At 45.4% G+C, this 22253-nt stretch overlaps 2 protein-coding genes across 34 annotated transcripts in view; both read right to left on the bottom strand.

Annotated features, from left to right (window-relative positions):
• Window positions 1-1086, bottom strand: part of PHLDB1 (pleckstrin homology like domain family B member 1) — a 109184-nt gene extending 108098 nt beyond the window's left edge. For 8 of the 33 annotated variants that reach the window (XM_065570268.1, XM_065570271.1, XM_065570270.1 and 5 more), the window contains exon 1: window positions 902-1084. In XM_065570268.1, coding sequence (XP_065426340.1) covers window positions 902-981 — 80 coding nt within the window. In that variant the 5' untranslated portion in view covers window positions 982-1084. Of the gene's footprint in view, window positions 1-602; window positions 740-901 lie in introns of those variants that run through there. The other 25 variants (XM_065570274.1, XM_065570285.1, XM_065570292.1 and 22 more) reach the window with 11 other exon arrangements.
• A 3627-nt stretch (window positions 1087-4713) lies between these two features.
• Window positions 4714-21154, bottom strand: ARCN1 (archain 1). The gene is made up of 10 exons (XM_005299782.4): window positions 21015-21154; window positions 15652-15915; window positions 14550-14729; window positions 14090-14295; window positions 12869-13033; window positions 11492-11657; window positions 9949-10096; window positions 9427-9535; window positions 8256-8460; window positions 4714-6702 (listed from the first exon to the last, which is right to left on the bottom strand). The coding sequence occupies exons 1-10, from the start codon at window positions 21015-21017 to the stop codon at window positions 6613-6615; spliced, it is 1536 nt and encodes a 511-aa protein (XP_005299839.1). The 5' UTR covers window positions 21018-21154; the 3' UTR covers window positions 4714-6612.
• Window positions 21155-22253: the final 1099 nt, after the last annotated feature.

The raw sequence follows: 22253 nt of genomic DNA, 5'->3' as shown, positions 1-22253 counted from the left end.
TGTAAGAATCGCCCCTCACTTTGGCTTCGCAACCCCGAGCTCCCCCACCTTCCTGGAGAGAGGCGGCTGCCTGCCAAAGACTTGCTGTTACAGATTATGGGAGACCATGTCAGAAATGCAAAGAATTCTGCCAAAGCCATTTCTCTGGGACGGCTCGAGCCCGGACCCAGGTAGGGGGCAGAGCTGTGTCACACGCTCCCCTCTAACCCGAACAGCGCTGCTGGGGGAGCGGCATTGTCCTCTCCTCTGCTGTCCCGTCGGCCCAGCTCGGCACCGGGGCCGCTTTAACGGCGAGATTAGCCCGTTTCTCCGCCGGGCTCGCAGCCCAGCCACCCACCGCAAGCCGGCCAGGGGCTGCCCCAGCGCTCCGCCGCCAGCTCCGAGCCCGCGCCCAGGTGCACGCGGGGCACACGCCGCCTGCCAACGCAGCAGCAGCGGCTCGGCCGCCCCTTCCCGCCCCCGGCCCCGAGCGGAGACCGGCCCGGCTCACACCCAGCCCCGCGGCCGCCTCGCAGGGGCCCGGCCCGGTCCGGTCGGGGCCTGTGGCCGCCCCGGGTGCCCCTCTCTCGGGGGGCCGGAGCCAGCCCCCGGCCACCCCTTACCTGGCAGGTCCGCGCTCCCCTCACAGCAGCCGCTCGGCGCGTGGCGGCGGGGCTCGGTCACCGCCCTCCGCGGGCGGGGGGGTGGGGGGGCGGCGCGCGTGAGGAAACTGACCCCCCCCCCCGGCGGGCGGGCGCGCGCGCGCGCGCGCGCGGAACTCTTCGCGGGCCGCGCGACGCCGAGCGAGGGGGCACGAGGCTGGGGTCGCCTTGCCCCGCCCCCCGCTGGCCCCGGCTAAGGGGGACAAAGGAACGGGCAGTCCCGGCGGCCCTGCCCCCGCCCCGGCTGCCTAGGGACTCACCCACCGCCCCGCGGAGCTGCTGAACGTCCTCTGCCACCATCAAGGGACTGAGCCTCGCAGCCGGCTGCCGCTGGGGACATTGAGGCAGGGAGAGGGGAGTGGACTTGCCTAAGGTCAGACTCTAGCCTAGACGGCGGGATTCCTGCCAGGACCACCCCACCCCCTTCCTTTCTCTGCCCCGGTTAAAAATACTCCGTGGTCTGCACAGCCCTGCAACTACGGGCTGCACCCAGCAATTGGGGCTGGCGCCTGGAGCTGTGTGTAGTCAGTGCTGCGGAGAGAACAAATCTGTGCATTTCTAGAGCCCTTCCCAGCACAGGGACTCAACGGCACTTTGCAAACAGCAGCACCTCCCCCCCGGTGCTTCCAGGAGCAAAAACCGATTTCAAATGTTTATTTAAGGTAATGTTAAAAAAAATTATATAATACATAGGTGGAGAAAAGTGTCTGTACAGCCAGGTATAGTGCGGAGATTATCCACAAATACAAAGTTTGTTTTTAAAGTCATAAGATACATCTAGTGCATAATCAGCAATAACCCAAATTTAGGTGAATAGATTTAACAATACAGTTTAGATATTAGAATCCAAATACCCAGGTACATATCACTCATGAAAAGTTGCACAGAGATTTGATTGTGGAAAGTAAAATATATTAATGAGTGGCAGTTGTCCCTCAGTAATTGAGAATTAGATTGGTTGTCCATTTACTACACGCAGAAGGGAAGAGACTTACCATAAAGACCCAGGGAATCAGTTCAGCTTCCGATCTCATGCTCAGACATTACCACTTCTGAGCACTTTCTGGAGTGCAGTAAGGAACATCTGTGTCACAACCTGGGATGTGTTCTTTCATCTTCTTCAGGGGAGAATTGTGAGGAGTGTGTAGTGGTTTGATAGGGTGTATAGCTGTAAGTACATGTATATGCTGATATGTTTATAAAGGTGTTTATTCTCTTTGAAGAGAACCCGAGTCTGGCTCCTACTTCATCCCCTCATACTTCTCCAACCCTTTCCTTTTAATGATAAAAAGGTAGATGGCAAAGACTGCGAGGAGCTCTACTACTGCTGCTGACCTAGACCTAGCTCCAAGAACAGACCTTATTTTCCTGGCAGCAACCTCCCTAGCTGAGCGCTGCCACAGACCCTCACTCACACAGGATAGAGGGGGCATGCAGCAGTGATTTGCCTGGTCCATGCACAGACCAATCCGGGACAGGTTTGGGAAGGTGTCTCTGAAAAGCCAGGTAGGGCTGAGAAAGGGAAAAGAAAAAATCAAGGCATAGATTCCCACAATCAAGAGACAAAACCCCTTGAAATGTTCCTGGCCCTGCTTTCTCTTCAGAGTCACTGAGCCCTCCCAAAGCTGTGCAGAAGGGAAACTTAGCCTGACTAGATACAGGGCACTAAATCACTGCAGCCCAATGGGTCTTTAAACTCAGCAGCTATTTCACTATCTAAAGACTGGAAGCCATGGAGTGAGCAAGACACAGCACTGTTGAGAAGCAGCTCAGGACAGGAGGAACTGCCAGACGCCCTAGTCAGATCCACTCTGACAAATGACATGATGAAAGCACAATGCAATGCAGCCTGTAGCCTGAGCTTCCAGTTCCCACAGGCACTGAGTAAACTGGACAATGCCACAGGTCAACATCTGCAGTCTATCAAGCCCTACATTTTTAGTTATGCAACAGACTGTACAGCTGAGACATCCAAGAGCTGGGGGATGAGAACAGGAAGGAAGAGAGCAGGCATGAGGGCAGATTTCAGCCACTCCAGAGTTTCCTAGAAGGGAGAGAAGTGGGCAGCGATACACCACACACTTGGGCCCTGACTGACACTGGGCTTTGGAAACAGCATGAACCTGCAGTTCCAAACACATTTGGGCTGAACAGTATAAACTTGGCCAAACTAGTAGTTATTTTCAAAACCCACCAAGGGGACATACTATGTGCATGGGGGCTGGTGAGGTTTTAGCTCTTCACATCTATATCTAGACCTAGAGCCCTCAACCATGTCAGAGCTCCAGCGTATTAGCACTAAACAAATGCATGGTAAATAACAGTCCCTGTTCCACATTGAGCTAACAATCTAGATATAATTGCTGGCTTAAAAAAACAAACAGAAAATCAGAGGCTGAGGATGTGGTAACAAACAGACTAGCTATGCTCACAGTTCATAGGAGAGTTAAGCTAAATTACCCTGCTCCAGATAGCAGCAAAGCCAGCTGCTGTCGAAGAGGAGGGATAAACACAGTCAGGGACTCTCTCCAAACACTTTCCAAATTAAAACCAAATTAACTACAAAAATAAATAGATCCATTTATCGTTTAAATTACATCAGCTCTTGGCCACCCAAACCCCTCTCCATTATAATGAAGCACCCTGACCCGGGAGCTCAGGAAATGTTCGGAACAGGACAGCTGAAATGGCAATGTGCAGTACAAGACCTCCCACTTGGTTAAATTTGCTCATAATGTTTTGCTTCCTGGTCCAGCACAAACACAGTTAGTTCAAGGGCCCAGGTGTGTCCATGGAGCTGGCAGGAAATGACTTTCAGAAATAGCAACCTGGTGCTCATCGTCTTTAGCACTCTAAGCAGGGTCAGCGTAGGAGTTGAACTGGGCAGTGTCGGCAGAGACATGTTTTGCTGAATGCTCAGCAATTAGTTAGTGGTTGTCTAGTCTTCTGTAGCCACATTCCAGGACACGTGAAGCTAGGGAGGGGTCTATATGAAGAACCCATGTCTTCCTAGTAATTCAATGCGCAGAACCGAGGAAGGACTATGGGATAAAAATGAAAGCAGCTTTTTCTTACCAAACAGCGGTGTACACTCGACAAAGCTACTTTTGGAGTCAAAACTGTGCTGTTTCCCTGACGAAATCAAACCCCCTTGACGAAAGGCAGAGAGCTTTTCGTAGCAAAGTTAAAGCAACAAAAGCGTCAGTGTAGACGCTGCCGTTCGTTATGTCAACATAACTGGCCTCTCCCAGTACCTCACAATGCCCGCTGTGACCACTTGGTTCACTGTTTTGAACTCAGCTGCCCTGCATCTAGCTACATAGGCAGGCGCTCCTCCGTTTTCAAATCTCCGGGATGTTCTGACATTTCTCAGCATGGAGTGCTCACAGAGCTGCTGAGGAGACAGCAGGGGGGCTGGCTCCAGGCCTACAGGGGACCAAGGCTTAGCAGAAAGGCAAGGTAACTGTTGCTAGAGCTGTTAGGCACCGGCTAGAGGGTCTCCATATCCGCTTAACCCAACATTAAAATACCTGAGTCCTCTTAATTTATTTCAGTCATACTGTAATGTATTCACTAACAAATACTCTCCCAGCCCCCTTTCCAGGTTTAGTATTTCTTGATTGGAATAACAGGCTCAAGACCTACACAGAGTAATAGTCACGGCCTCTCTCAAGTCATCCAGGTCATACCTACATAGAGCCAGCAGACACTGCTGGATGTGATTCTGCACATAACATATGGCAAGAAACAGTCTGGAAAGTGTTTGTTACAGGGAAGTGGTCATCCAATTCCGCTCAGCAAAATGCAACCTGGAAAGATTCAATGAGAGCAAAAATCCTTAATGAAGTTTCAGTCATTTTTACTTTTTTTTTTTTTTTTTTTTTTTTTTTTTTAAGGAAATAAGACAGAACTCTTGCCCATGAGCTGTCCCAATTCGGATTATTCCAATGAACTCCATGGAGCTGTGGTCACTGTTTCTGATATTCTTGGCTCCCCCTGCCTCCCAGAGTGTGTTGTGAACAAATCAAAGCTGAGCCATTCCAGCACACGAATAGGCCAAAGCCTTGGATGATTGCTTTTTATAATACTCTTTATTTGATTAAAGAATTTGTATTCTTTGTGTACACTGGAATGTGTTCTATTCCCTAAGTCATTATTATACAGGGTTACAAAATTTTTTTTTTTTTTAAATATTACCCCCAAAGTAATTTAAGAAAAATGCTCCTTTGATGTTTGAAACTAAACTTGACTCCATTTTAAAATCATACAGACAAGCAACTCTTGAACACAATTGAATTAAGATTCATAGTCTACTTAACTACAGGACAGGATTTGCTTCCCCTCCCCCAGAACACATCACCCTCGCATGAAAAGAATTGGAGCTACGTTTCCTCACTGATGCATTTAAGGGAACAGGGGAGAGACAGCTAACTTCTTTGGCAGGTGACCCTACAAGCATTGGTGTGCACTTAGTCTCAAACAGGTGTTCTCCCGCTGGAGCACAGTGCACACGTTTCTAGGACTTCCATGAGCAAGAAACTTCATTTCCTGTCACCCACAAACCAGCGAAATAGTTAAGTTTGGATAGAACCATGAGGCCTTGCTACAATGGTGGTTAGCAAGGTTCCTTGTTGAAGTTGTGCGATCAGACCAGGCACAGCTCAGATGTAGTCAGGCAGAGACCACCACCCAATGTCATCAAAAATGGTTCTAAAGAAAGTAGGTGAGAAGTGTTTTAAGTGAGGACGGGGTAGGCAATGCTATTCCAGCCTCATCAGAGAGGGAACACCTTTTCTGTAGTGCAAGGGAGTGTGGCTGTGTGCAGCCCTCACACCACAGGGCAAACTTAGATGCACTACAGTACATTTGACTTTTACCTGAAATCTCTGTGCTGCAACCCAGGCTTTCCTTCTACTCCATCAATAAGTGCCAACAGGATCAATCTCCTCTGCTCAGACTTACACAAGCATGAATATGTCAGTAATTCACATCTGTTTATGGGGCTGAACAAGGCAGGTGCCATACCCTTTTACAAGCTGCATCTAGGAAGGGCTAAGATGCATACTAGGTATGGGGGATCAATTTACTGGGGAAGATTCAAACGGATCAAGAAAGGCTCCAAAGATTTTTCACTTAAACCAGGCAAAATGATTTTATCCATCTGGCCTAGGGGCTACACCAAACAGTGACAGGAAATTCCAGCAAAAGTGAGTACTTCCAGGAGCTCCCCCCTCCTGCAGTTGGAACCAGTCAATTCAGAAGCTGCATTCTCTCTGCCAGCTGGGAGACAACTCTGCTCTAACTCACACCAAGGGCACATGGGCTCACTGTGGGAACTGGCCCAAGTGCAGGTCCATCACTGAGAAGCAGAGTTGAACAGACAGCAAGTCAGGAGTACAGGCAAAGGAGAGGAACAGGTTTACTACAACCACCCAAAACCTCAGCTTTAAAACCGAGGCCTAGTCAGATCAGCTTATTCCATTCCCCAGAGAAAGGGATCCAGAAGGCATAATGCCCATGTATAGAATATTTTAATGCATATTTGAATCCATGGAAACAAGGTCTGGAGGCAGGGGATAAGTTAAAACGGCAACAATCATAACAAAAAGAAACAGAACTCTTGATATACTAAAAAGAAAGAGAATGAGGTGTAGTTTCATTCTGGGACTGAGCTAAGTAGCCAGCTTTGTGGGAGAGAGGAAGGGGAGGTATTAAAGCCAGGGTTTCTCAATGGAGATCCTGCTTTACTGCTGGCCGGTAAAATCTGCCAAAGAAATTAGCAGCCTTTCCCCCATATGATCATGTCAATTCTCTGCCAAAGAATGCCCGTGACCCAGAAACACTGCAGTTGGGCAGACAGAGCCGTGTGTCCTAGCAGAGAGAGGGCTGCGGCGTTCCAGACATCAGAATAAACTTCAGCCTTTTTTTCTTTTAATTTAAAAAAATCATTTGTTATTCCCTGCTGCTGGCGTTACAGGATTTCGTATTTGTCCACCAAGAAGGTGGTCTCAGTGGAAAACCTTACAGGGCTGTTCCCATCTACCTGGGTCACTTTGGTAACCTGTGGAGATAATACACACAGTTAGTTCAGCACTTGATATTCTACCTCCAAAACACAATTAAGCAGAGATTTTTTTCAATTCAAACCAGGACAACAAAGGGGTTGGGGTGACTGGGCACATCATCTCTGAGCCACAAGGTCAACCTCAACTTAGGAGCTTGTAAGAAGAGTTTAGTTTTCAGCTATCCTTAGAGGACAACAATCCAGACAGTTACTTCATTTACGGTAACAACTAAGTCTCTGCTCAGAGCACCCTGGACAGAATTGAACTGAATTGTTGCTTCTGGTTAAGGTTCAAGGTGGAGAAAGGTCACACTGCAGCTGCTCAGTTTGACCAGGCAGGTGGATAAGTAGCCTTCGGTTCCACATCCTGGGGCTGTTTACCCCATCCAAACAAGCCTTCACACTAAGACAAAGGGAATTTTCATTTGCTTCAGCTGATCGATCATCCTTTGCCTTCCACCCCAGAACACTTCTCAAACACTGTAATAAATGGATTGCTTTAGCCACCATCTCATGAGGACAAGTGTGACTAATGCTTAGGAGAGGCACTGAGGAAGAAAGCCAGATCCAACTGAAATTGCAGGGCAAGTTTTAGAAAAGCTGAGTGGGATTTTCTGAGATGGAATTTAGCCAGGATACCAGCATTAACGCCCCAGCTCATGAAAAACATCTTTAACACAGGTGCCTAGGAACTCTGTCTCTTCTGAAGGAGATAGCAGCATAATGCCCCTAGCATCAGGCTGTGTGCACTTACAGAGGGCTGGTCTACACTACTGCAGTAAATCGATCCAACTTACACAACTTCAGTTACGAGAATAACATAACTGAAGTCGATGTAGTTAGACCCACTTACCGTGGTGGCTACACTGCACTGTGTAGACAGGAGAGCATTTCCCGTCAACTTCCCTTACGTACACAAATCGATGGGAGAGTGCTCTCCCATGGATTTAGCGTGTCTTCACCACACCTGCTAAACTGACACTCGCTGCATCGATTGCAGCAATGCAAATGGTGTAGATTCATCACAACCACTTCAGGCAGCACTTAACCATTTCATGGAGGATTCCCATTTAAGAGCTAATCTAGCAACACCTCCCTAGCTTGAGAGATCTGAGAAATCCCAGCACAAGCCATCCTCATTACTGCTGCCTACTCCTTCAGCAGTGCCAGGTGGGAATAATGCACTGGGCTGAAGGAAGGGTATTCTCCGTGCAACTTACAAGGGCTGAAAAGCAGCAAGTGGGAACTGCAGCAATATAAAATGAAGAGGTTGCTCTTGGGGAAGATCCAGCAGAAAAAGATTAAGAAGAGAAACTATCTGAGAAGAGGCTGGTGCAACACAGCATGTGGCAGGGCAAAGGGAAGCAAGGGCTGGACAGTCTCCAGGAGTATCAGTGACACAGCTGAGTTGGTGCTACGAATGCAGAGCCGGGCACTATCCACAAAACAATTAGTGTGCCACTGCAACTGTTCATTCCGAGGACTGCAGTGCATTGGGCTTCTAGGCAAGCCCTGCACCAGGACACATAAGAAAGGGGGGGTGGCCATACCTGTATGCTGCAGTAATTCTTTTTGGAGATGAAGGAGACTTGCACCGGGAAGAAGTCATTGGGCTGCCCGGCTATGCTGAACTCCAGGCTGCCACTCTTGTTTTTGGCATCTATCACTGGCAGGCACCATTCAAGGAGATTCCTCCTGCTGTCATGGCGATACTCCCCATCAATCTCTCCAATCACTGGGGCGCCAACACTGGACCTACAGCAGGGCAATAAGGAGCTGCACATTAGCTCATTTGAACACAGGTTAAAGACACACTTGTAACAACCCCAAAGGGGACAGCTCACCTCCTAAAAGCCCTTCAAGAACCACAGATAGGCCCCACCAAATTCACGGCCATGAAAAACACATCACGGACCATTAAATCTGATCTCCCCCTGTGAAATCATTGTCTCGTGTGCGCTTTTACCCTATACTATACAGATTTCATGGGGGAGACCAGCGTTTCCTCAAATTGGGGTCCTGACCCAAAAGGGAGTTCACAAGGTTATTTTAGGGGGTCACAGTATTGCCACCCTTACTTCTGTGCTGACTTCAGCGCTGGGTGACCAGAGTGTGACAGCTGTTGGCCGGGCACCCAGCTCTGAAGGCAGTGCCTCTTCCAGCAGCGCAGAAGTAAGGGTGGCAATACCACACCACGCCACCCTTATTTCTGTGCTGCTGCTGGCGGCAGCTCTGCCTTCAGAGCTGGGCTCCTGGTCAACAGCCGCTGCTCTGCATCTGCCCAGCTCTGAAGGCAGTGCTGCCACCAGCAGCAGCGCAGAAGTAAGGGTAGCAGTACCGCAACACCCTCCCCCCAAACTCCTTTTTAGGTCAGGATCCATACAATTACAATACAGCGAAATTTCAGATTTAAGTAGCTGAAATCATGACATTTACGATTTTTAAAATCCTACGACTGTAAAATTGACCAAAATGAACCATGAATTTGGTAGGGCCCTAGCCATGGGTGAGAGAGGGAGAACAGTCAGTCTGCAAAGGGTAAGAGGCAGTCTCAGCTCCTCAGATGGGGGAACAAGACAGCACTGGATTTACCGCAGACATGCATTTCACATGAATGCCGTCCCCTCCTATGCTACCCTCATGATTGCTGGAAAGGGAAAGAACCTAGAGAATATTTACAGGTACTTGCTGACCCCGGCCCCATCCCCAAATCCTACTTACGGCAATGGGATTGTGATGACCACATCATTCAGTTCTAGGCTCTCCTCTTGCAGCTCATATTCAATGTTAACATCACAACCATTCCCACTTTCCGATGGCCAGCAGTTAACTAAGGGCACAAAAGCGCACGTTGGATCATGTGACTGTTTTACAGGAACAGGCCTCTGGAGAAAGACATACTTAGAAAAATGCAGGAGAGCACTGAATGAAGGAGGAATAGTCATCAATCTCAATCTCACCCAAGAGCTGCCAGCCCACTTGAGTGAGTTCCAGAGCAAGACACTCAGTATTATCTAGCATTACTGAAAATAGCTATTGACTGGCTAAAGTGATTGTTACAGAGGGAAGAGGCACTAAAATGGTTTCTTCCCTTGGATAATATCAAAGAGTAAAACATTCTGCTGAAGGCAGAGCCTGCTGTAGCAGATGGGCTGTCATTTCCTATCCAAGACCAGTCACAGCTTCTTCAGCCCAGGCTCCAGTATCCTACCTGAAGAATGTCATATGCACGCTCACACTCACTTGTCAGTGGAATGAAAGACTCTTCTGTGGTCTGCAACCTCCATTTCAGCACCCCCACATCACTGTTAATAGGGAATGATTTCTCTGGGTTCTTCAAGCCAATCAGAGATTCAGCAGTAAAAAGTTTCTTGTCCACGTTTGGGTGAGTCTGAAATGAAGGAGACGGTAAGACACAGACTGGGTAAACTGTTCATTGTTTTAGTTTTAACTCAATGGAGAGCACAAATGTGTCTAGGTAATACTGTTTCTTGTGAGGTGCTCCTGACCACACATGAATACCTTTGCCAGGGAAAACTGCTGACTGCAAAGTGCTACAGGATCACGGTTGCTCGGCAATGCAGACTTCACTCCAAGAAACAAAAGGCCAGTTTACCAAAAAGTTTCATTTGGCCTATTTCTCTGTTCCTCCAAAGCTTTCCTTTTAAAAGGGATTCTGGCAGATAAACTGGGGCTGACATTTAGGTTTTTATAAAATAAGTTTTAATGAAGCTTGAGATCTGCAGGAATATTTCCACTTAAAAATAAGTTCAAATTTGAATTTATTTTTAACAAACAAAAGAACAGCCCCCTGCCGTGTTTGCAGTCTTCTGCAACTGAGTGGAACAGACTAGAAACCGGTGAAACTGTTTTCCTTGACTAAATTCAGATAAATGCAAAAGTTAAACCATCTAAATAGGGAAAATTAACACTTGGATTATAAAGAATGAATTTATTATACTATAGCAACAGATGTGAGCAGCTATTTCAGCAAAGCCATTTTTTGGTGATTAGCATCTAAGTTGTATTGGAGAGAGAGGAGCTGCTACTGCCACCTGACTCTTCCTGGAGCAGCAGGTGCTGGAGTGTTGAGGAAGAATTCTCAGCCCCTGGGAAAGTGATAAGGACTGCCATCACTAAACACAAGGCCCTCTGACCAGGTAAGCAGCAGCACTACCTAGTTTGTAGGAGTTGTAATGGTGGCCATGACACAGGGCATATAAAGTGGGGAAATCTTCAGGGCTCAGCAAGCACACGGAACCACATGGAGAGAGGAAAAGTCGAACATGTGACAGTCTCTTGGGTTACAGTCAGTATTGTAAACTCAGAAGCTGTGGTTCTAGAGACGGTCTCTGATATTAAGATCAATGACAACAGCAAAAGTAACTGGGAAAATGAGCAGTTTTCTGGTTGATTAAATCTTTCTTCATTGGCTGAGAGTAACTGGATATAAACATTCTCTTCCTTACAAAGGAAGCTCTCATGATATAACTAGTGTCAAGCAACACACTGGGACTGTTGCAAAGTCCAAGTGAAATCAAGTGTGCGTCAATGTTCATCACGGGATAGATAAGGCTGTGGGAGCATGATGATAAGTGTAAGGAACTGTATTTTCAAGTTAACTTGAGTCTTTTGAGCATGAGATTTAGTCCTTTATTTGTGCTGCACTTATATTTACTGTAACTGTTCTATTTTCCACCATATCTATTGGGAGAACTTGGATAAAAATATACAATACAGTGCTGCTACCATACATGACAGAAGCATGTACGGAAGCCAGCCTTACCTGTAGCTGTACCCCCTTCTTGTCTTCATTTTCTACATGGAGGCGAATCCGGGCAAACTTTTCATCTAAGATCCTCAGCATGATCATGCCGTGCAGCTCCATGTTCTGTAACCCACCATCACGGCCACAAGTCAAGGAAATCTTCTCCTCGATTTTCATATGCACGCTGCACAGAAAAGAAAGCCCAATACACACCAAATACGCTGGTTTGACAGGCAAGATAGTTGTTTCCTCCTTTTAAGATCTGACAGGGACAAACGAAGTTTTTTAAAAGGGTGCCCAAGAGGATGTTGTCATAAAAAGAATGACCCAGAGCGAGTGGTGCAGAACAGAATTATGGAAACATGCTCTTCTGCTCAAAACAGAGTCACACAGAAGACACTAGAATCACCTGAGTGTGGTATAAGTCTTGAACAGATGAGAGCCCAAATACAGAACCCTGGCCCTTCTTCTGCAGAAAGCTCAGGCAGTTTTCAAAAGGAAGAGCTAAACAGTGGGAGGAATTCTACATTTTACCTGAAAAACAAATGGACACCTTTGGTGCTTCAAAAGACACTAAGCAAGTTTATGTACTGCACTGCCAAGCTTTCTATTCAGTACAGAATAGAAAACATGTAGGCAATATGAAAACTTGCCTAGAAAGGAGGGCAGCCCTGGTCATGTTTTTCACTTAACCTCATAAAACTGGTATAATGTTGTCTCTAATGGGAGCAGATGGCTCTGTGCTCCAACACGGAAAACCGGAAATGTGCACACATGTACTCTAACTGGCAATTAGTCGGAACTCTTCAAGATTCCACCAACACTCAGAACAGGGAAAGCAGATTTCTGATCCAGCCACCTCAATACTTGGTATCGGCCAACAAACTGAAAAGTCCCAGACAAAAGCAACAAAAATAGTTAAGGAGTCAGAGGAATGGAAGTATGAAGAACTATTAAAAACTTGTATAGCTTAGCTAACAGCAGATGGGGGAGGTGGGAAGATAGCTGTCTCAAAGTATCTGAAGGATGCAGACACCAGGAAATAAGAGTATTGGGAGAAAGGGAAAAATTAGGCTGAATAGTTGAAATAAAAGATGAGGGGTAAAATTTCCAAATCACCTAAATGACTTAAGAGCATGAGTCCCAATAGCTTTCAGTGAGATTTAGGCTCCTAACCACCTAAGTCACTTTTGAAAATGGGACTTTGCCTAAACTAATTCAGAGCTTCTTGAAAATTTTACACAAGAGCTAAAGGTCAGCATGTAAGAATCAAATGGTGGGAAGAAATCTGTTTTATAAAATAAAGTGAAGAGCTCTGACTGATCTAGAAGCCATCACTGGAGTCTGCAGTCACACTGAAAAGAGCATCCTCTTACAGCCCGGGACAATACCCACCTCTCCATGTTAATGGGTGGAGCGAGAACCTTGGCTGCCTCTGAGGACCGCTTGCCTACAGAAGAGGTCATGATATTTTCTCCTTCTGATTTCAGCTTGTCCACAAAGTTGTCCACCTCCTTCCCTTTAGCTCCAAGCTTCAAAGCCTTACTGGGACCCGATGGTCTAAAGGACAAAAATAAGATGTAAGCATCTATCCGACAACTATGGTAGCAGATACAATCTTTCCACAATTTTTTTCACATCATTACAATTAGACCATTCCAACATCGCAGCTTTTACTTTTTGAGCCCTTTTCAAGATACGTTAAGAGAAAGGATAGTCTTGTGGGTAAGGTACTGAACTGGGACTTAGGAAATCTGGATTCTGTTTCCAGCACTGCCAATTGCTCTGTGACCTTAGGCAAGTCATTTAATCCATACCTCAGTTCCTCATCTGTAAACTGAGGATAAATCATACTGTCCTGCCTCACAAATCTATCTCTCAGGTTAGCTTCTTTAATGTACATGAGGCACTTAGATACTGTAGTGGTGAGTGCCACAAAAACTCCTATAAATAAAAAGGACAGTCTAGAGATCATATGATGGCTGCGACAGGCATGGGCAGCAATTTAGACTGTTAGAACTACAAGCACAGATCCACCCCAGTTCAGAAGAGAGGTTTCTGCTTTACAAAAATTATCAATACTGCTTTAAAACAACCCAGTGGGAGTCTCCAGCATCTTTATTCCACTCAGCATCCGCATGCATAGAAGCACCATGATTACTAGAAAGCTGCAAACATGCAGAATCATGAAGTAAAGTGAAAGCTCAAAACATCCAAAATACACATTAGCTGGTAGAAAAGCTCTAACTTAGCTAGAAGAAGAAACTGACATATGCACAAGGTAGTAGAGAGCACTAGCACACACACACTGTCCATGGGTACCTCCCTCACTTACACATTATGTGCATTTTTTAACATGCCTCTATCATTTAATTTCACTTGTCTAGCAAAGCAGTTAATCAGCAGGACAACCTAAAACTGGACTCTCATTTTAACAAACAGTCCACAATATCTTTTCTCTTGCTGATGGAAGTGCTCTATCTTAGAGCCCTGCACCAGACCATTTTAATCCCGCTCCTGCTATTACAGCGACAGATACTGCAGGACCCCAGTCCTGCTGCAGGGATCTACACTAGTCCCGGGCAGGGCTCTAGTGTACCTGAACCAGTTTCCTACCTGGCTGGTGCTGGTGCCACTTTGGGCTTCTCTGTTTCAATAATGGTCTCTGTGATCATGGCCGCAGTTGTGCCCCCAGACACAGCCGAGCTGCCAAATCCACCGAAGCCTGGTGCTTTTTTGCCCTGTCTCTCTGCATCCCTTCGGGCCTGCTGCAACTCCTTGGCTTTACGGCGCATTTCAGCCTTTGCCTCACGCTCTTGAGTCTAGAGGAAAAAGACCAGAGACTGACTAGACCTTTAAGACTTTGATCTATTCCATGCATTAATCAATGAGAGAAAGAGGAGATGAAGGCAGGACAGGTTGTTTACAAAATGTTAAAATAAATCTGATCATTGAAGAATTAAGGGTTATGATCAAACCTGGAATAAACAGCAACTTCACAGTACAAAAAGCAGTAATTCCTGGACACACGACAGACTATTTCAAACAACTAAGACATGGAATGGCTCTGCCCCACCTCTCTGACTGCTCGGAACACCTTCTCTTCATGCGAGTCCATCTCTGTGAAGGTCCGAATTTGTGCCAGGTTTACGTTCTCACGGTAGCCCAGGGCAACAATTTCATCAAAGGCAAAAATCAGGTCAAAGCAGTGCTCAGAGATCTCGTTCTCCTCCAGAGCTCGGCAATATTCGGGAATCTGGTTAGGGAGAATAATTAAAGAAGAGTTTCCACAGAGGAAGAGAAGATGACTACCTCAGCTAACCCTCCTGTACAGGGTGAATTCACCCCTGTGCAGAGATTTAGCAGAAGGCCTATGCACTACTTACATTCTATTTTGATGGTGTGAGACTTAAGCGGTGCTGAGGCCTCGTGTAGGATCTGCACTGGGGTTAATTTCAACCAAAGGCATCACTTCTGTGACCCTCTCAACCTCACCTGGCCCCAAAATGCCACCCCAATGCTATCTATTTAAAGCCATTAACCAATCATTGCTTTTTTCCACTGCTTAATAGGCAGATTGAGTGTCACTATTAAAGCATGCATTTTTAAGACTAACTTTAAATATAATATTCTATTTAAGCTATATTTTAACAATAGAAGGCTGAAATGGCAGCAGATACCAAGCCAAGCTGTGATTTCCAGGAGTTACCCTGGCTATATTTGGCTGACAGACAAAGCTTTATATAGACATTATGAATACATATGCAGATAGATTTTTACAGTAGGATTACTACTATAGCAATTGCATACAGTGAATTAAATCCACTCTACTTATTTATTTTGTACAACTGGCACTAAGGTTTTGTTTACAGCACTACATACTTGTTAACAAATGTTAATTTACTAAAGGATTGGGCTGTTTTGGTTTAAATCTCATTGATTATTTCAAAACCAGACACTTCCTCCATATTGGCCTCAGTCAAGGAATAGTGCAGAAGCTTATGGGATCAGACTCAATGACTACTTCTGGGTCACTAATGGACCATAGGAAATCAGATTCTGTTATGAGGCAGTAGATACAGCAGTAATAGCTCTCCAATACAGCACTTTGTAACATGACTGCTTCTGGACAAGATCATCTGAATTTTGTATCAACTAAGCTTGGAATAAAGTCTTACCACTCTAGAGAAGAGCCGGAGTGTTTCTAGGTCTTCCAGGATATTGCTGTTTTTGGTGGTGATCAATACCATATACAGCTTCTCCATTGGCTGATATACATATCGCACACTCTCTGTCTCCACAAATGTGTGTTGTTTCCCAGTGTTCATAAGTTTGGGGAAGGCTGCCAGCAGCCCCTCAATGCGGGTTCGAGTCATTTCCACAAACTGCCGAGAAACTATGGCCTTCCCTGCCTTTGTGCAGACGGCTGCCGCCAAGAGTACCTATGGGGAATACAAGCAGTGGTTAGTTTCATTCATCAAGCAAACAGATTTTCTGAGACTAGACAGTCTCACAAACCTTTGAGATAATGTTAATTGTTTGTGTAGGTGAAACTCTTTGGTCAGAGACCATATATTCATGCTCATCTGTATAGTGCCAAGCATACTTAGTGATAAATAAAAAACATGTACATGAACATGTATATTTTTCATCCATGCTTCCTCTTAGCATGGAGAACAGAACTCTTCTAGGGGGAGACCCACTTCTGTTTTTGGTGCTCTTCCCATCCCCCAAATCCAACTAATTCATGTCACTCTGTTCAGAGCTGACATAGCTAACTAACCTGAATTCATAGACTAGTTTTAACACAGGGGTAGGGTACAGTAACATCTCAAAAGTGTTCTGAACAAGTCTTTCAGGTTGACTTAATAAAGCACAAGCACACAAAAAAGGATCTCAAATGCTACTTGCTAGAGTAGCAAAGTAAGTTACATACTCCATTAACATTGAACTATTAGTAACCTCACTGAAGACAATCACACCAAAAGATCACTTGCAAATGGAAAGGGCAAGTGTCAGAACACAGCTACTAAAACTAATCTCCTGCAATGCCTTCAAAGTACTTTGGCCATTATTAAAATGCTGCTACCTTTTTCATAGATAAGCTTGTTTAAAAGGGACATTTATGGAGTTTAGGCCCAAAATTTAGCCTTTGAGGAAAATTATAATATTTTTACCACATCTACTATCAACAGAAAGGATTTAATGAGATTTCTTTTAAATATTCTTTTCACCAAATTGGATTTTTTTAAATGATATTCCCAGGTTGTACCGGAAATTCACACTGGAACATTGTGTAGTTGGAGTAGAACAAACACAGAGCTCTGAATGTTATCATTAAACTGACAAGCCAAGCTTTATTATCCAAACTGAGTAACCGCAAAAAGTAATCTAAAAGCAGAGATACTGAAAAGTAAGGTAGAATTGTTTTAAATTCTATTTTAATATAAACATTAAGAACAAATGAGGGAATGCGTTTAAATTTAATTTTTCTTTTCACGGTACCCCTTTAAAAAGTCAATTGATAACACATTTATGCTAATAAAATATTAAACATTAATTACTGTTAATTGAGCATCTCTTGGGCTTTTCATAGATGTTATCACACTAATGAAATTCAAAAGTAGTGAGACAGATGCCAATTTATCCCTTATAGTTCTATCAGTCTCCTGCAACTTCCTACCAAATAATTTTTCTCTACTGGAAAAAGATTACCGTAACTTAATTGAATTGTTTGGCCATACAAGGCAGATTCTGTTGAAGTCTCATAAAGACTCAACCATTGCTTCTTTATTTTGAGCTCTTTGTTGGTTAAGCAAATACTGCAAATATCAAATATAGACAAATTTAAGACCCTTTGCCAAAATATGCTCATAACCGCACACTGTACAAGCCATTCATAGTGGATATAATACTTGTATGCCTTGATTAAACTGATTATATCCCATCCAGACAGCAATGTCCTTACATTAGTCCAACAACTCAGAGAGTAATGCAAATCCATGATATGCACAGGTTAGAAGTGAGCCTCAGGCTCGAACCATTGCCTAGTAGGGACTCAGAGCATGGTGCTGGACAGTCCAGATGCACCAAGCATACTTACTGCATCACTCACAGGTAATGCCCCTCTTTAAAAGGGCACTTCTGTATGAGGGACTGGCAGCCTTTGTGGAGATGGGATCTCCCATCAGATGAAGCAAAGGATTGTGAATGGAAAGCAAGGACAGGATTGTAATAATGAAATGCTTACAGCCTTCAACTTTCCTAGGATGGCTGAGTCTGACTGACTATCACTTGAATGAGACAGTAAACACACACACAAAAGAAATCATGAGGTTACACTAAAGACAGCCTTAATATTCTTAAAAGGCCTTTAAACTGTACAGGCATTTAACATAAGTTTACCTAAGGGACTAGTCACAGGTTATTGTATGCTTATAAGGTACCACAGATCCTGTAATTGACACTATACCTCTGACTCAAGAGCTATCACTTTGGAAGCAAAGGCTGATGATGTGTCATTGCTTCATCCCAATCATTGACAACCCAGACAGAACAGCTTATAGGACTGTAAAAAGGGTGTGTGTCAGGTTTGAGCATATTCCACTGTTCAGTCACACCATGTGGCTTTAGACATTGGCCTGTTAGTGTTGATTTGATGTACATAGCACTTTGATAAGCATGTCAAGAGAGGCGATTCAGAAAAGTTAACAGTATTCTCAGTCTCTACTCTGCAAGGATCTAGAGTATGAAAATACTGTTTTACCATATTAAATTTCCCAGTGATCTGAGTAATCTAAGGCTACTAGATCAAATATTTCAAGAAATTCCTATTGATAACCAAAGCTATGCTGAACTATTACATATGGCAGCTTACAAATCTTGTTTGTACTTAAAGACAGAATACATTAGCAAACACCAGATTCAGTTGTTTGGATTTCTTTTATTAGATTTAACTAATACTGCAAATGTGCCACTCGAATATTCAACTAGGTTTTAGAAGGATGGCTCCATTTATTAATTGACAATTTTGTTACTGAGAGGACAGTATCTTCTGGGTGGAGAGAGCACATGACACACACGTTTAAAAAAGTAAGATAAATTTTCAACCTGCCATAACAATTCTTTTCAGACTACTAATTTGTGAAAGGGATAAGCCTTTTTAAAGGTACTTAAAATCCCTATTGTGCTATGCAAACAATGCCTTTGGATAGAGGACAAAAGTTAAACTAGGTATTCTTGGTTTGGAACTTGTTTTAAAAGTACATTGTTCTTAGCTTCACTAAATTAAGTACAGCATTTTCCCAGCAATAAAAGGTTATAGCAAAGCAATTCCTTGTAGAAGGAGCTGTGAACTGTGAATAGTGAAAAATTATATCAAACTAATACTCAGTCACTACCCAATATTTGAATAGAAAGGATTTGATACGATCTATGAACCTGAAACAGGGATTAAGTTACGATCTATGAACCTGAAACAAGGATTAAGTTATACAGCACTTGATTTTGATGCAATACACATTTTGCTTACTAAGAAAAGGTTCAAATTACTTCAATTTTTTTTTGCCCTTAGTACAAATATTTTTTCCCATTAACTTCAAAGATCACAAAAATAGCTTGAGGGAAGAATAATTATTCAAAGGAGAAATCCCAAAAGTTAATGTCCTTTTAAATTAAGCTGTCCTTTTGTGTATATTATCTCATGCTGCACTTTGCTTGCTAGATTGTCATGACTTGTCAAATTTTCCTCTAGTTCATTTAACAAGTTGTAATTAAAAATATTTTCTCTGATCAAATCCAAGATGTTTCACCACCTCCAACAGGGTATGAAACGGTTTTAAATCCATTTACTAATTTATTGAGCAATGTAAGCAAATTACACACTATCTTTGGCGATAAAAAACACACGCTTGAAATTGTGTACAAGCCATGCTACTACAAAGGAAGGAGAGTGAAATGTAATTTACTGCAATTAGGAGCCAAGCTAGCCTCTTTACAATATAAATAGCTACAATACCTGAGTTCATAAAAAGAGAATAAAATAACTGCCTATCAGTTTCAAATCCCTTGCATGAAGCAAGATTAGTAACAATTTGTATAGATCTAAGTTCATATATAGATCATGTAGCTCTTCTTTCATGTTTGTACAAACTCTGGATTAATATTAAACTATGGCACTATCTGCATGCCCAATTTGCCATGGCTTAAAGGAACCCGATTTTCAGAAAGTGCGAAATACCTTATTTTCAGAGAATGGTTATCTCCAGTTGGGAACTAAAAGTCAGTGTTTAGTTTTGAAAACCTTGGCCATGGACTATATAAAGAAACCAACATAAGTGCATTTTCTATAAGGACAGGGATCTGAGGACAGGATTGTAAGGACAAATGAATTATTTTCCCAGACCTGTCATTGATTCATGTGATTTTGTGCAAACCATTTAACTGCTCTGTATCTCAAATTTTACCAACCTAAAACTGAGAACATCTACATCACAGGGTTGCTATTGCCTGTACAGTACTTTAAAAAAAGCGTATATGGTAATACCGTAATTCAAACAGCCAATTTTAATCAAATGTATGCATCATGATCTTATATATGCATATATACACATAGTCCATTTGTCTCATGTATTGCAGGGTGCAATATTTTGCATTTCCATAGATTTCATAGTTGAAAAGTGCTAACTGCTTTACTCAATATTTTCAGTACTCTCACATCAGTACCATTAGTCCCAGATTATAGGTGGGGAAACAAATATACAGAGGCAAAACAGCATGCCAAAGTTCACTCTGAGAGACAGCAATGGGAAGAAGACTACAAGAATCCTGACTCCAAACCCTGTGCTCCAACCAGAAGTTCTCAAACTCCGGGCCACAGGCACTTGCTGGTAACTGGTCCTCCTTGTTTTCAGCTGTCAAATTAGATTGAGATCCAAACCATACTAGTTTAATTTTCCTTGTAAGCAGCTATTGTCGTTGCTGCAGAGGTCTTATGTGATGAAGAATGGGAGTGGAGGTCTGCACCATGCAGAACCGGAGGCAGAGTGCCCCAAGACACTCCGTTACACTGGGGCTGGTTCCAGGAAGGTCTGGGAACCCTGCAGAGGGCTGCTTCGCAAGGGGGCACAGGCGTACCCAGGCCCCGTTTCCTCTGAGGACCAGTCCCAGGTGGGCAAGCACGACAGCATGTCCCGGATGCGTGCAATGAACACGCAGGGGACCGCTGGCTGTACCGGGGAAAGGCACCCGCCGCTGCTAGGGCGCAGGGCGGGCCAGGCCCATGCGAGGGTCTGAGAACCACGGCTGCAGCGACAGCGAGACACAAGCCGGTGGGGAGGCTCGGGGCTTCGGGTGAGTGGACCGGCCTGTTTCCACGGAGCGGCCCCCGCGGCAAGGCGCTAGGAAGGGGCACGAAGAGGCCTGGTGCCCCCTTTTTTCGGGGCTGGGCCCAGCTCCTCCCCTCGTGTCCCCCGGCCGGCCCCAGCCCCTCCGAGTGCCCGCTACCCGGGAGGCCAGGCTGGGGAGGCGGCCTGGTCCTTACCATGGCGGCGGAGCGTGTGTGCGGCCCGGCGCGCTCAGTCTCTCGCTGCCTCGGCAGCGGCCGCCGCGTCTCCCTCCAGCTGCCCCACAAGATGGCGGCGCCGAGCCACGTCCCCAGCCGGAAGCGGCGCCACGCAAGGGGGCGGGAGCGTCCTGCTCTTCCCCGCCTCGGTAGGGGGCGCCGGTCTGGGCCCTTCCGCCTTGCCCCTCCCCCCGAGCGCCCTGTCCCTCTGTGGGGAGACTCGCGCCGCCTCCCCGGCGTGGGGGCCGCCTCTGAGCCCCCTGCCAGCCCCAGGTGCCTCGGGGGCTGCTGTCTGATCGGCCCCCTCCCCGCCTGTTTGGGGGCTGGGGAAGGTCTAGATCCAATTGCTCTAGAACGTGTCTTTCCACAGCTCCCCCCCCGGCCGCTCTGGGAGATGCCCCCAGCAGGCGGGCTGACCCCTATGGAGCGCTGTGCAGGGCCTAGGACGTGGAGTGAGGGCCTGTCCCTGCCACCCAGTTTGGTTTAGATTGATCTAGAGCACAGACTAGTCCGGGCATGTCCATCTGGAGACTGCGCATAGTAAGAGAGTTTCTGCCCTATCCTGCCCCTGCTGTCTCCATCCATGGCCCTCAGAGTGAAAACTACTGATGTAGAGCAAACCTGATCCCTGCCTTTGCCTTCCCAGAGAGACAAGGTGCGTGAGGTCATATTTTTTTATTGGACCAACTGCTGTTGGTAAGAGAGACACGCTTTTGAGCTTACACAGAGCTCTGCGTGGCCCGAAGAAGAGCTCTGCGTAAACTCCAGAGCTTGACTTGCTCACCAACAGACGTTAGTCCAGTAAAAGATGTTACCTGGCCCACCCTCTTTTTGTAATATCCTGCCACTCGCATGGCTACAGCACTTTCCTTCTCAGACAGGCTGATGGAGGATTTGAAGTGCACTCCGCAAATTGAGACAGATTAGAAAGATCCCCTGGCCTTGTAGTCTTAGAGGAGTTAGAAGGATTCGCTTTGCTCGGAGTCAGTCTAGTCCATTCTAGAACAATGCAGCCCATTTCCCATCCTTCCTGCATTCAGATGATGGGAGTTTGCGGTGCTGTAAACCCATCTAGCTCGAACTAGAACAGCTCGGCCCTTTTCACCCTGCGTTGGGAGGGGTGAGCCTGCGCTAGATCAATCCAACCCGATCTAGAACAGAGTTGGAGCTGTGCATGGGACTGGAGAAATAAAACCCTACGTGCCGTCTACTCTTTTC

The sequence above is a fragment of the Chrysemys picta genome, chromosome 16, assembly GCF_011386835.1.
Source record: "Chrysemys picta bellii isolate R12L10 chromosome 16, ASM1138683v2, whole genome shotgun sequence".
Classification (NCBI taxonomy): Eukaryota; Metazoa; Chordata; order Testudines; family Emydidae; genus Chrysemys; species Chrysemys picta.
The sequence above is the reverse complement of the archived record's forward strand: the minus strand, read 5'-3'. Positions and strand labels throughout refer to the sequence as shown.